Source organism: Nelusetta ayraudi, unplaced genomic scaffold (assembly GCF_046127955.1).
Source record: "Nelusetta ayraudi isolate G7.1 ecotype Tasmania unplaced genomic scaffold, CSIRO-AGI_Nayr_v1 ptg000048l, whole genome shotgun sequence".
Lineage (NCBI taxonomy): Eukaryota > Metazoa > Chordata > Actinopteri > Tetraodontiformes > Monacanthidae > Nelusetta > Nelusetta ayraudi.
Window position 1 is genome coordinate 15,469,101 of NW_027466098.1, and position 13,890 is coordinate 15,482,990.

The 13,890-nt window shown below is 47.3% G+C and overlaps 3 protein-coding genes across 3 annotated transcripts; 2 read left to right on the forward strand and 1 right to left on the reverse strand.

The window, feature by feature from the left end:
- The first annotated feature begins 1,832 nt into the window (after positions 1-1,832).
- ehd2b (EH-domain containing 2b) lies at positions 1,833-6,990 on the forward strand. Its single transcript, XM_076036662.1, has 6 exons — positions 1,833-2,060; positions 2,146-2,322; positions 3,288-3,385; positions 4,816-5,228; positions 5,351-5,515; positions 5,640-6,990. The coding sequence occupies exons 1-6, from the start codon at positions 1,840-1,842 to the stop codon at positions 6,189-6,191; spliced, it is 1,626 nt and encodes a 541-aa protein (XP_075892777.1). The 5' UTR covers positions 1,833-1,839; the 3' UTR covers positions 6,192-6,990.
- A 1,438-nt stretch (positions 6,991-8,428) lies between these two features.
- nup88 (nucleoporin 88) lies at positions 8,429-11,058 on the reverse strand. The gene has a single exon (XM_076036667.1). It carries the CDS (start codon positions 11,016-11,018, stop codon positions 8,841-8,843), a length of 2,178 nt encoding a protein of 725 aa, XP_075892782.1. The 5' UTR covers positions 11,019-11,058; the 3' UTR covers positions 8,429-8,840.
- Positions 11,059-11,680: 622 nt separating this feature from the next.
- LOC142895539 (26S proteasome non-ATPase regulatory subunit 8-like) lies at positions 11,681-13,751 on the forward strand. The gene is made up of 7 exons (XM_076036671.1): positions 11,681-11,830; positions 12,264-12,336; positions 12,427-12,529; positions 12,622-12,787; positions 12,940-13,040; positions 13,269-13,380; positions 13,549-13,751. The coding sequence occupies exons 1-7, from the start codon at positions 11,726-11,728 to the stop codon at positions 13,684-13,686; spliced, it is 798 nt and encodes a 265-aa protein (XP_075892786.1). The 5' UTR covers positions 11,681-11,725; the 3' UTR covers positions 13,687-13,751.
- Positions 13,752-13,890: the final 139 nt, after the last annotated feature.

The following is a 13,890-nucleotide window of genomic DNA, read 5'->3' on the forward strand; positions in this document are numbered from 1 at the left end:
CTGCATTTGATATGCACAGGGACAAGGTTGTAAAGTTGTTTTTCTCTTAAAAAAAAAAAAAGGTAATCAAGTTGTCCTTCACACACCCCCTCCCTCCATGTCCACGCCCTCTGACCACAAGGCACATCATCCCTGCCCCAAGTGTAGTGCTATAGTGTTGCCAGGCATCCCTGCACTGCAAGAGGAGAAGAACTTGGAGAAGCAGCAGAAAGGGGTGAGGTGCGTGTCTCACTGTTTTCCTAACGCTCTTAAGAGACGGCAGAGTCGGGAACAGGTTGCCAGATCTGGAGCTCATCTGAAATGCATTAAAGCTCAGGGAAGAACCATCCTCTGTAATCTAGCTGCGCCGGCGCTCCTTTCAGCCTTCCTATTCGCTGTCAGAGGTACACCCTTGCATGTAGCAGCAGCTTCTCAGAGTGACTGACTGTTTTTGTCTCCTCAACTCTAAATATTTTCACAGCGCTGGAGGGCAAGACAAGAGAGGACTGATCGAGAGAGAGTCGCAAAGATCTGCTCTTTTGCTGCAGTAACCTGGTAAGTACAACTTTCTTTCTTTCTTTTTTGCCTTTTAAAAACTTTTGAAGTTGAACAAACTGGAAGTGCAACTTTGTTTTCTGCGTGGCCAGATTTTAACACAGAAAAACTAAGAGTGACATTTGTCGATTGCAAAGATTGCGTCACGGAATTTATATATACAAGTGAGACTTCTAACAAAACTCTTGTCAGTAATTTCAGACATTGACTTGAAACTGATGTTTTTTTCCTACACATCCAACTTATTCCCCCGCGATCAAACACTACTGCCAGGACACAAAACCACAAAGCCATTGTTTTCAGTCGTCATACTCATTTAAAAAATATCTCTGAGCCTTTTCTGCACTAGTGTTTAACAGAGTAAATCGGTAAAGCTTTAAAAAAAAAACAACAACAACAACTTTTACCCGTAACAGCTGGATCGTCGAGGTCTCCCAGGCTGTAGTGGCAGTCAAACGATATTTAATGTCTCATTTGTGTTCGCCATTTTTCAAACAAACCCTTCCCAGACTGGTCTTGTGATAGCTCAGCACTGTATTGCAGCGACAAAAATGGATTATATATACATATTTCCTTGCCTGGGATGAGATCTTCACAGAGGAGTTGATGTTTTACTTTTCACTGCATCTTAGCTTTCAGGATGAAATATGCCTTCACTGTTTTTGTTCATGCGAGTCACAGCAAAACACGGGTTAAATATCTTTTTGCTCGTTAGGATAAAGGCCCTCTCCTTATATGAGCAATTGAGCCTTGCCCTTATTCAATGTTCCACTGAGGGTAACTGCAGGGGGATGAAAGGAATGAGCTGTTGCTTGTGCAAACCCCGACGCTGGGCTGGGTTTGCAAGTTTTCCAAAGTGAACACCAACTTTTTCCAGTCATGTACTTGCAGTGCGTGGCAAACTCTTGCTGGGCTGAGCCTTACATAATTCACATCCTCAACCCCCAGCCTTGTGGTAGACTTGTGTCACCAGACGAAAACACCAGAAGAAAGTATTTTCTCTTTTCCTTCTTTTTCCCCTCGCAGGTCTTAATTGTCTCCTCACTATCAACTAGGAGGCTAAAAGTTATCAGTGCAGGGACCACTTTCAAAGGAGAGGATCCAGACTTCAAACAAAACAACAGCCGTATCGGTCACCTCGCTGTGTGCACAGGGGGTCTCAAGGACGAGTGAGAAGCCTTTGCATAAATACAGGAAACGACGGTTTCCAAGGTACAGACACAGGAAACACAGCCCCAAACAAAAGACAACCTGCGACATTAATTTTCGAAAGAGGCTCCGCCATCATCCTGTAAGTCAATCAACATGTCGCGCTGGGGGCGAAAAAATGTGAAGAAGGCGCCCGAGGTGATCCGCACTGTGACCGATGGCCTCAAGTCCTTGTATCGGAAAAAGCTGCTGCCTCTGGAGCAGTACTACGGCTTCCACGACTTCCACTCGGCCGGTCTGGAGGATGCCGACTTCGATAACAAGCCCATGGTGTTGGTCGTGGGCCAATACTCCACTGGGAAGACCACTTTCATCAAGTAAGCCGTGCACCATTTGCGTTCGCCTCGAGCAAATGTCAGTCGACAACGACGAAAATCACCGACTGCTTTGTGTGCTTGCCAGGTACCTGCTGGAGCAGGACATTCCAGGAAGCAGGGTCGGACCTGAGCCCACCACCGACTGCTTCACCGCCATCATGCACGGGGAGGTGGAAAACGTCATCCCTGGGAATGCACTAATTGTAGATCCCAACAAGCCTTTCCGTAAACTCAACCCCTTCGGGAACACCTTCCTAAACAGGTGAGAGCATGGACTCTGTTTCACGGCGTGTGTGTGTGTGTGTGTGCGCGGTAATTAACGCTCAGGCGGCCTAATGCAGATAGAGTGAGAAGGGGGGGTGGGGGGGTAACAGTGGAGTCTTTTTTTTTCTTCATCTCTTTGGAATTTCAAGCCCTTGTGCCAAATTTCAGAGCGGGGAGGCACTTGCCTTGTTTGTGGAAAAAAAAAAGAAGAAAAAAAACTGGGAAGGGAAGCGATATCACCAGAGAGGGCGATGAATGACGATGCACTCAGACAAGGACATGCAGAGCACTCGCGTTCAAAGACGAAGGGCAGAGGGCGAGCGCGGCCTCTCGGGGTGACGACAAAGAAGCTGAGATTACGGACGTGCGGGACTCGGGGAACCTGTTGGGGGAACCTTCAAAGACGTTCCGTTCCACGAAATGTTTGTCCTGCCGGATTCCTGCCCATGGAATCCGGCAGCGTGAACCTGCCAGCAGAAGCTTGGGCGTGAATGCCAGACGAGATAGGACCAATAATAAACCGCAACTGCAGCTGAGTCCCTCTCTCCCTCCGTGGGGCCGCATCTGCCAACAGTATTTGCGTCTCTCCCTCCGCTTGGACTTCCTGTCTTGGGAACTGGTGCTCTCGTTGAGCTCATGAGCCACAGGAAGCGACGCTGTTGTTCCAAGCCTCACGTCGTTAGCAGCCCTCATTGTTTGATTCTGGCGCTAGCCGTCATTTTCCATCAGGAAACCCGCAGCGGGCGAAAGCAATCCCGCTTCGCATACAATAGCAGGGCGATGGGCGGAGTCGGGGTATGGAGAGGGCAGCCTCCAATCTGCTGCCCGGGTCGCACTGATGTCTTTGATAACCATTTTCACATGATCTAGATTCTGCCCGGCGCTCCCATTGAAACGCCGCTCTCTCTGAACTTCTGTCTGATTTATGCCGCTTTTTGAACTGTTCGCTGGTGCGACTTCCAGGTTCCAGTGTGCCCAGATGTCCAACCAGGTCCTGGAGAGCATCAGCATCATTGACACTCCAGGGATCCTGTCTGGTGCCAAGCAGAGAGTGAGCAGAGGTAAGGGCCGCGATGAAGGTGAAGCTTTCTGAGTCTCAACACGTTAAAGGCATGGCCTGGCAAAGAAAAGAAAAGAAAAGAAAAGAAAGAAAAAAAAGCTGTGGCCATGCACGCCTAATCAGTCCTGCATGCAGACCCAGTTTGCTACCGTGTGTCACAACAGAAGCTGCAAGCTGGAAAACTCACAAAGGTGCACCCACTAAATCACAATCAGGAGGAGAGATACTGCAAACATAAACTGTCTGGAGGAATGTCCTTGTGGGAAATACCCATTAGCTGTCATCACCGTCATCATCATCCCACAGGAAACTCATCACTTCTCAATAAATCCAGCAGCAGCGTGTTAGCGCTCCACTTAATGAACACGGTCATCAGGTTGCAATCTGAAGGATTTCCTCCCGCAAGTTACAAAACAAGTTCCCTTCGCCACTGCTGTTGATATCTGGCAGATATTTTACAGACACTCTCGAACTGTGGTGGGCAAACCACGGCCCGGGTGCAATATTGGGCCCGTTAGGCTTTTTAATCCGGCCCACTGCACTTGAAGAAATTGTTTTATTGGTCAGTAAGTCATAAAATAGCTGCATTTCAGCCATTTCGATAAAGAGCTAAATGCTGTGTGGCTTCAAAGACATATTTTATTGTATCTTCACTTTTGTTCATTTTAAATAGACATTATTTGAGCGACTGTGGCTCAGGAGGTTGGCGGTTCAAATCCCGCTCCATCCTAGTCCGTCGTTGTGTCCTTGTGCGAGACACTACTACTACTACACGCTAGGCAGCGCCTTGCATGGCAGCAGCCACCCATTGGTGTGTGAATGTGTGTGTGCATGGGTGAATGAGAGGCCTTTGTAAAGCGCTTTGGGGTACTGAGAAGGTCCTGGAAAAGCGCTATATAAATGCAGTCCATTTACCATTAAAGCACATGTTTTCTACATATCCCATGATATATTTTATTCTCCTATGAGGTGGGTCACCAAAACACTCCACCCATCTGCTCCTGCTCCGGCCCCTTTGTCAATTTAGAACTCATTGTGGCCCACCAATCAAAGAATTTGCCCACCCCTGCTCTGGAATTAGGGTGGAAGGTGTGTTGCGGTGAGGAGTAATCTTTTAGAAATTCTGCACCAACCTGAGAAATATGATTTTTTTTTCCAGATCATAGAGGTTTGCAAAGAGCTCACAAAAAGGTCTTGTGAGACTTACTGTTGCATTCACAGCCAGCATTCTATATTTAAAAGTTAAGTTAAGTTAAATTTAAAAGGATCAGGCTTTGAGACTGTGAATGGCTGAGCTAACGATCGCTGCGGATAGACATTGTAGGCTGTGTCTGCGCCGACCATCGTCCCTCTCGTTCGCTCAGAACTTTCCACTGACACATGTGGATGTTTGCCGCGAAAATGACCTCTGACCTCCGTCCCCACCGCCAGGCTACGACTTCCCGGCCGTGCTGCGCTGGTTCGCCGAGCGCGTGGACCGCATCATCCTGCTGTTCGACGCGCACAAGCTGGAGATCTCGGACGAGTTCTCCGAGGCCATCGGCGCCCTCAAGGGCAACGAGGACAAGCTGCGCGTGGTGCTCAACAAGGCCGACATGGTGGGGACCCAGCAGCTGATGCGGGTGTACGGCGCGCTCATGTGGTCCCTGGGGAAAGTGTTTGGCACCCCGGAGGTTCTGCGCGTCTACATCGGATCCTTCTGGTCCGAGCCACTGATGGTCGGTGACAACCGGAAGCTGTTTGAGCTGGAGGAGGGGGATCTGTTCACTGACATCCAGAACCTGCCCCGCCACGCCGCCCTGCGCAAGCTCAACGACTTGGTCAAGAGGGCTCGTCTAGTTAGGGTAAGTCTGCTGGGAGTGTTTTTTACCATGTGGTACTTTAGGATTTTTTATATAAAATGTTGGTATTTATGCTCTCCAGTTGGTGTGGTGTAAATCTTAGCTTTTCTTCTCACAAACTGCAGGTCCACGCCCACATTATCAGCTACCTGAAGCAGGAGATGCCGTCCGTCTTCAGGAAGGACAATAAAAAGAAGAATCTGATCTACCAGCTGCCAGTTATTTTCTCCAAAATCCAGCTGCAACATAATATTTCTGCTGGAGACTTCCCAGATTGTGCAAAGATGCAGGTGGGTTTGATTCGGCCTTCTTCAGTTTTCACTCCATGGGCATGTCTGAAAATAGTTCTCTTTAAAAAGGCTTCACATCCATTTACTCTTTTCTCATCTTTAAACCTCCACTTTGTCCTTAAAGGAGCAACTGATGGTTCACGACTTCACCAAGTTCAAAACCCTCAAACCGAACCTGATGGCGGCGCTTGACGAGCTGCTCTCAGGCGACATCGCCAAGCTGATGCCGCTGCTGCGGCAGGAAGAGCTGGAGGCGGGCGAGCAGCCGGGCGTGCAGGGCGGAGCCTTCCTGGGAAGCCGCGCCGGACCCTTCTGCGAAGGCGACCCCTTCAACGACGAGAGCGAGGAGATGGGCGAGGAGGGCGAGGAGGACTGGGTGGTGACCAAAGACAAGCCCAAGTACGACGAGATCTTCTACAACCTGGCTCCCAACGAGGGGAAGCTGAGCGGCACCAAGGCCAAGGACTGGATGGTGAGCTCCCGGCTGCCCAACTCTGTGCTGGGCCGCATCTGGAAACTGTCCGACTTGGACCACGACGGCATGCTGGATGATGAAGAGTTCGCCCTGGCCAGCCATCTGATTGAGGTGAAGCTGGAGGGTCACGGACTGCCGCCCGAGCTGCCCGCCCGCCTCATCCCACCCTCCAAACGCAGACAGAAGGGTTCCGATGCGTAGATGCGTTCCAAAGGCTGAGAGAGACTCTTCTTTATAGGCTGTCGCACTCATGCTACTGTACTCATTCCCGCCCCCACGCCCATCTCTAATAGTTGCATTAAGTGGGTTCAGCTTCCCCTCCCCACTCCCCCCCCCCACACCCCCACACTTCCTTTGACAACACACAAACACATGTAACTAACACATGCAAGGCAATTCCGAGACACTTGACCCGCAGAAGATTGTGTGTTAAGCAGCTAAACTAAGTCTGTTCGCTTCCTTCCTGTGTTTGAGTTTATACGATGCGCAGTAAAAATGTAAATGCGTCTTTGCCAAAGACCAAAAAAGGCAGATGAGGGATTTATAGCATGTACAGTGTATGCTGTATTCCTGCAGTGACTATATTTTAACAGCACAGCATTAACAAAGACAAGCCGTTTTTAAGGAATTTGCCATTTTTACATGTAGTCATTCCAGAGTGAACACAGCGTTGTTTTTGTTTTGTGTTGTTGTTGTTTTTTTTTTTTTAACTAAGATTTATATTGCTCAAAGGAATTATTTAGTGCATTTGAAATTTAAACTGGCAGCACAAACCTAATAACCTAATTGCATTTCACGATGATACCTTAAAATTGTTTTATTTGCATTCACTTTATGTATTATTTTGTAACTTTTGCTTTTTTGTATGTGCTGGAACTTTTGAAGAGGACACACGCTGACATGCAAAGATGAACATTTCGACTGAATGAAACGTTACTGACTACTGTACACAGCTTTGCCAAGTGTCCTTGTTATAACCAAATAAAATTCTCGGACTGTGTCTTCAGCGACCTGCTTGTGAGGTGTAGAAGACGTGCATGAAGGGCAGAGTGGAGGCTTTTGTGACTTTTAGTGACTAAAATCCTTCCGTTTAATGTAAAGTAGACACAATGGAGTTCAGGAGTTTTACGTGTAACGTCCATTAGACAAGATTTCAACTCAGTTTGTGCTCAGTTGGTCTCTAGGTGCCAAACAGAAAAACAGTGAGTCACTCTCTCCCCTGCCAAGTCTCCATACCACCATTTTCCAAAGACTTTCGCCCTCCCTGAAGCCTTTGCTCTCTTTCCACTCTTTCAAACCAGCCAGTTCTTCCTCATTTTTGGTTTAGATCCCGTGTGTAAACGATTTGGAATGAGGCTCAAATACGAGTCCAATGAGCAGCACGAGGCCTCTAAAGTTTGTGGAAGAAAGGGGCGGCCTTTTACCCCCCTCCCTGCTCCACTCCTCCATGGAAAGAAACACAAATGAGGAACAGAGCCAGCACAGCCCTTCTCCTATCTGTGCCCTGGCTTACAGTGACTCACATATGAAGAATGTGGTGGGCTGGCCCAGGAGATATTAATAACTCCTTTCCTAGGGTCCGCTAAGTTTCCTTAGGCTCACGCACAGGATCTAGACACTGCACCTTTATGAAAGTTGTGGCAACAGTCCCTATTTGGAGAATTCCTCAGCTGGACCTGTGGCTCACCAAGCCCCCTTCTCTATATTTCTGCACATTAAAAAAAAAAAAAAGTATAATACTCTAGAAAATACCTAAATATTGCTTTATGTATCAAGTTACTTCCAGCAATAACATTTTTGTAGAGTATAACAAATTCCCAGCAGTTTAAACAATCCCAGTAGCATAATCAGCCTGTGGCAGTGCTTTGTCGTTAACAGGCAGCCCCTCTGCTCCAGATAAGCAGCAGGGCGCTGCAGAGGTGGCGGGGGTGACAGCAGGACACTGGGACGACACCGGAGGCTCCCCACCAGCAACATAAAGACGCCCCCTGAAAGCACGGTCTCCGCATACGTCACTCTTTACTGGGGGAATTCCTCGCGGAACAAACCTGCTCAGTGAAGAGGTGAGGGCGACACCGTGTGGCCGCACGACACGCCTGCAAGCTTGCAGCCGAGATTGAGTCAGCCGTCTACTGAAAAACATTTTTACTTCCTTCCTGTTCCATTAACACTGAGCCAGGGTCGTGTCGCTGCTGGAGCCAATGCTTAGGCTGCCAATGTATGCTCTGTACATTTGGAGTCATCTTCAGCTAACTCTCAAGTTGCAATTCACTCACTTTAAATCATTAATCACTACTCTCCTGTCTTTCAATCGGATGTGTTTTCTCAGATCATCGTCCTTTTAACGTTCAGATTCACAATGCTGTAGTAAAATCATCATCAATTATTGCCTAATAACAAATAGAACAAATGAAAAAAAGAAAGAACTGGAGCGTATCTTGAGTTTTATTATTAGTCCAAAAGCTGAATGTGCAAAATATATACAATACTTACACACACTTGCAGTCATTTTCCAGTTTACCGTCACATGCATATCTCGCTGTAACTATGAGTGACACAAACATTTCATTTTAGACTTCTGTTTCAAAATCAGCGATAGAAACAATGAAAAACAAAAACATGCTGAAATAATAAGCAGGACAAAATGGGGGTGGGGCATCATATTTCTATGAGACACCAAAATAATTTTGTGTGAAGCGTCTATCATCCCAGCACGAATTCCACACATCAAACGAATGCACTTTTTTTCAGCTTGTAATGAAATGGCACAAAATTCTGTTGTAATAAAAATGAAATCAACATCTCAACGTCTTCTCCTGTCACAAAGCATTTCACAGCTTCTCGTCGAGCCTAGAAGTTGACATGATTCTTGATGTCTTTGATCTGCTTCATCAAGTCACCAATCTGCTGGCCCTGCTCTCTGAGGACATCCTGGACCACCTTCTTCTGCTGGGCGTTAAGCGACACTGTTGTCTTGGACACGGCCGAGTCCTTGTCCACCTGCGTCTTCTGGTAATCCATCTTCATGTTCACCTGTCTGATGCAGTTGTCCAGGTGCTTCAGCTGGTCGCTGATGGCTTGCAGCTCCTTCTTCATTTCCTTTTCGCTGTTCGACAGAATTGGCAGCTGGTTTTGCAGGCTAACCAGCAACTTCTTCACCCTGTTCATGATGGTGTCCTGGCGATATTTCGCATCCTCGTACTTGACGGCCAACCTCTCGGCTGACTCCCGGAGACACATCCTCTCCTCCTTGCACAGAGCCATCTCCTCCAGCTGTTTCCTCTTCTGGTCCATCAGCAGCTTCACTCTCCTCTGCATCTCATCGCGGGCCATGTCCTGCTTGAGGATGTACTCTTCGCTGAAGACCTGGGTGGCTCGGGTGAGGAGCTGCAGACACTCGGCCGGCGGCGGCGACACTCCTTTGTCGCCGGCTTTGATGAGCAGGGGATTGGTGTAGCTTCTCGCCAGGATGTTTCTGATTTGCAGCTCGAAGGAGTTGTCCGCCAGCCCCCGCAGGGGGGAGCTAGCGGAGCCCGGGCCGGGGTGGGAACAGAGCAGGGGAGGGGACGGTGGACGAATGGAGCTCAACAGGGGCAACAGGATGCATTCGTAGGTGTTGGTGATGAAGATCATGGTGGCGCCCAGGGCCAGGTCGGACAAAATCAGAAAACCACGGACCGGCACCGACTTGCTGGTGGGCAGCGGCCTGGTGCAAACGATGTGTTCCACGATGCATCTCCTCTCCGCCGCCAGCTCCTGGAGACTGTCTTTGTCCTTGTCGTCCTCCTCCTCGCCCGAGCTGAGGAACCTCTGCAGTTTACTGACCCAGATCAGCCCCACGCTGTGCACCCCGGCCTCATGGGTGCAGTGATACCGGTGCTGGCACAGGGGGTCCCTGTGGAGTCGGATCGGGCAGGTGAAATCAAACTCCTGGAGGTCGTCGTCCTCCGCCGAGGCAACTTTGAGAGTGAGCTCCAGCTCGACGCACTCAAACACGTAGAGACCCGGCACGGCCTCGGTGTCTCGGTTCCACCTCTCCATCGCCCCGGTCTCGTCCTCGTCGTCAGACTCCAGCACCACGCAGTGGTAAAGTGTGCCCGTTTCTGTGGCGATAACCAAGATGCTGGGCACACAGGGCAGGCACAGGATGGCGCAGGCGTCGTAGCCGTAGTTGTCCTCTGCTGCAGGATACATTGGAAGAGGTCCCATCGGTCTGCTTGCACTCACACCGTTGGACTGGCTTGTATAGCTCAGATACGTCTCCCCATTCTCATAGAGGATGTAGAGAGGGAAGACGTGCTGCTCTCTGGCGGATCTTCTCTTCACCGATGAAGGCGGGGACGAAACGGGTCCGAAGTCAAACGCCACGGCTATCTCTCCGAGAGACGCCGCGTAGGAGCGGGCCGGAGGCTGGACGCTGCTGTCCTCCTCCGACTGCGACAGGGACAGAATTCTGGCAACCGTCTGGGGAGACTTGAGGCTGTAGAACCTGATTGTGTTGTCCGAGGTGAGCAGCACCAGGTGGGGCTCCTCGGTCTCGCTGGGGTACCAGGCCGCCTGTCGCAGATTCACCGACGGCGAGCTGGTGAAGAAGCGCTCGGCGACGGCGATGGTCTTGCACTTGATTTCGCTCCTGCCGCCCTCGAACTCCGACCTCTTGCCCCACCGCTGGGGAAGCTCCAGCACCGAGACGCCCCGCTGGCCGACCAAGGCGACCTGATGCTGCGCCGGACTAAGCAGCACCTGGCACACCTCGAAGTGAGGAGGGTTGGTGCAGTTCAGCGTTTGGTAGTTCCCGCTGCTCGGACCGTCTTCCGAGTTGAGCTGTCGCAGGTTGGTCGTGTAGAAAAGGCGGTCCGTGTCGTCCCATACAAAAAAATCCCCACCCAGACAGAAAGTGAGGTTTTTCGCGATAATTTTTCGCTTTTCATCTCTGGAGGGTTCAGATTCCAGTTTCTCCCGTATTGTTCTGAAAATGCTGTGGTTTGGTAAGCCTTCCAACCACCTCTCGGTAGCGACGGCCGCCATCTTGACTAAACTTTGATATCACGCGGGAGTGCGCAGCAGAATGCCGTATCACTAAAGCGCTTCTTCCTCACCATTTTCCCCACAGCGCCACCTATCAAGGTGGATGATCTCTTTTTTCTTTTTTCTTTTTTTCCTTAAAAATAAATAAATAAAATAAAATACTGTTGCATATGCTATGCTTGTTTTAAGCTATTTTTTTGGTAAACCTCTCGGCTTGCAGCGCTTGCTGTGCATATCACAATCAAAACACATGTTGTTAGTGGTAAATTCAAATTATTGTTTTCTTTTCCTGGAAATTGAATAGAATAAATAGCCAAGATACTTTATGAAATACGGCGTTTTCACAAATCTATTAATGAACTGTGGATTACAACAAACTGCCCGAGTCTTTTTTGAAGGAACAAAATATTTGATCTAAATCACGATTTATCAAGTCCAACGATATGAATTACATATCGATAGCTACTCCTTAATTGTGGAAAACATAAAAGGAAATTAACTTTATCTAAGTTGAGCTCCTCAACAAAACGTTTGGTTGTCCTAAAACAATGACGTAGTTAATAAATAAATATTAACCTTATTCCAGAGAAATGTTTCTTCTCGCCGTGAGCTTCATGGTCAGTCAGTCCAATGGGTGGCGCTGTTGGAGCGACATCTCGGTTTTACCGTATTCCGTTTCCCGGTGTCGTTTTTATTTAGCAGAAACCATGGCGTTCAAAGAGACAGCGGGGCTGTATGAGATATTGAAAACAGAATGGAACAAGAAAAACCCTAACCTGAATAAATGTGGCGAATACCTCAGCAAGCTTAAGGTGATGTCTCACTTTACAGTTGTGTTTTATAAATTCTAAGAAAGGCGGAATTAACAGGCTCGTTGGTGCAGTGCCACCGTTTTGACCATTGAAGTTCAGGCTTCAGCAGTGGGAAGAACTTCATAACCGATGATTAGTAGACCCATGAAATTCGACTCTGTTTGAATGAAGTCATTGGTATTCAGATTGATGCTGTTAACGCAGGCGCTTGGTTGTCTGATCATCTTAGTGTTTGTCTGAACACGTTCGATTTGTAAACAATTCAATTCTGTCAACGTCGCTCATTGTAATGCAGTTTCATTTTTGGCAGTTCACATTTAATTCTGTTGTTGAGTTTAAGTGAGATGAACATGATGAATGAAAGCTGTTGTTTGACTCCAAGACGTGATTTTGTTTTTTTTTTTTAATGGACCCTGCCCTTTTTGTCCCGTAGGTATCGTTGTTAGAGCTGAACTTCTTACCAACGAGCGAGTCTTCACTCGCCAAGCAGCAGCTGATCCTAGCTCGTGAGTACATGTGGCAGTACAAATTCACTTTAATTTTGCATTCCAGTGAACATTTAATATAACTGACAAGTATGTTTGCCTGTGTTTCAGGGGATGTCCTTGAAATTGGCGCATTATGGAGCATCCACAAAAAAGATATCCCATCTTTTGAGAGATACATGGCTCAGCTGAAATGTTACTACTTTGATTACAAGTAATGTCACTTTTTTTTTTTCTTAACATTTGCAGTTTATCAGATTGTATTGTCTGTGATTTTATCTCATGCAATTCTTTATTTTTTTGTAGGGATGAGCTTCCTGAAGCTGCCTACATGCACCAGATACTTGGACTGAACTTGCTCTTCCTGCTCTCACAGAATCGCGTGTCTGAGTTTCACACAGAACTTGAGAGACTGAGTGCACGAGATATTCAGACCAACGTGTACATCAGGCACCCGGTGTCGCTGGAGCAGGTGCTGGAATTTATTTCTCTTTGGTGTGACAGTTCCTTTATGGTCCAAATTCTTTCCTCAGCTATTGAAGAATTCAGTCTGGTCATATGCAAAGCTCATGTTTTTATTGTATATGTGTTCAACCTACATATATTTTTTGTTGTTCTTTCCAGTACTTGATGGAGGGAAGCTATAACAAAGTATTTCTGGCCAAGGGCAACATCCCTGCAGAGAGCTACACCTTTTTCATTGATATTCTTCTTGACACAATTCGGTAAGAATGAGTGTTGTGCCACCTTCTCATTTAACTCTCTTCACAAGCACATTCATCCCTCTTTTAGTATGCATCTGAAGGTGTCTTGTTGTCTGTAAAATTATTATTCTCTCATTCAAAGAAACAACTTAAACATAGTTATTTTTATTCATCAGCCGGAGTAAGTAATAATGTGACATTGTCTTTTAAACATGTCCTGATTTAAAACTGTGACCTTTTCAATTGCAGTGATGAGATTGCGGGTTGCATAGAGAAAGCGTATGAGAAGATCCAATTCAGTGAAGCCACCCGTGTGTTATTCTTCAGTTCCTCCAAAAAGATGACAGAGTATGCCAAAAAGGTTTGAATGTTTTTATTTTGTTGTACCATTATTATTATTTTTTTTTTTTTACAAGAAAACAATTCTGAAATTAAACCAGTTTTATTCCAATTAGACAGTTTCCACAAAAAGTGCTGAACTGCAGAACCCTGTTAACATTAATGACAATTGAGTTATTTTCTTTTACAGAGAGGCTGGAATTTGAGTGTGGATGGCTATTACTCCTTCAGCAGTCAGCAGCAGCGGGCAGAAGAGGTAACAATCCCCTCCACAGAGCTGGCACAGCAAGCTATTGAATATGCGCGGCAGCTGGAAATGATTGTGTGATGTTCCCACAATTTATTGTTTTGTCAAAGTGAATTTAATAAAATGTAACAAATGACTGAGAAAAATGTAAGTGTATGTCAAGTTTTGTTATTAGCTCAAAAGCCGACTTTGAAAAATATATACAATAATATCCTGCTTGCCTGCTTTGATCTGACTGGTTATGTATAAAGACCCCTGCGTGCCACTGATTCCCTGCCAGGTTGT

Bases quoted from the DNA above. Each gene is read 5' to 3' on its own strand.
- ehd2b (XM_076036662.1), top strand. From the start codon at position 1,840: ATGTCGCGCTGGGGGCGAAAAAATGTGAAGAAGGCGCCCGAGGTGATC. The intron at 3,386-4,815 runs GTAAGGGCCGCG...CCCCACCGCCAG, and splicing joins CAAGCAGAGAGTGAGCAGAG to GCTACGACTTCCCGGCCGTG. The intron at 5,229-5,350 runs GTAAGTCTGCTG...CACAAACTGCAG, and splicing joins AGAGGGCTCGTCTAGTTAGG to GTCCACGCCCACATTATCAG.
- nup88 (XM_076036667.1), bottom strand. From the start codon at position 11,018: ATGGCGGCCGTCGCTACCGAGAGGTGGTTGGAAGGCTTACCAAACCAC.
- LOC142895539 (XM_076036671.1), top strand. From the start codon at position 11,726: ATGGCGTTCAAAGAGACAGCGGGGCTGTATGAGATATTGAAAACAGAA. The intron at 12,788-12,939 runs GTGCTGGAATTT...TGTTCTTTCCAG, and splicing joins ACCCGGTGTCGCTGGAGCAG to TACTTGATGGAGGGAAGCTA. The intron at 13,041-13,268 runs GTAAGAATGAGT...TTTCAATTGCAG, and splicing joins ATTCTTCTTGACACAATTCG to TGATGAGATTGCGGGTTGCA.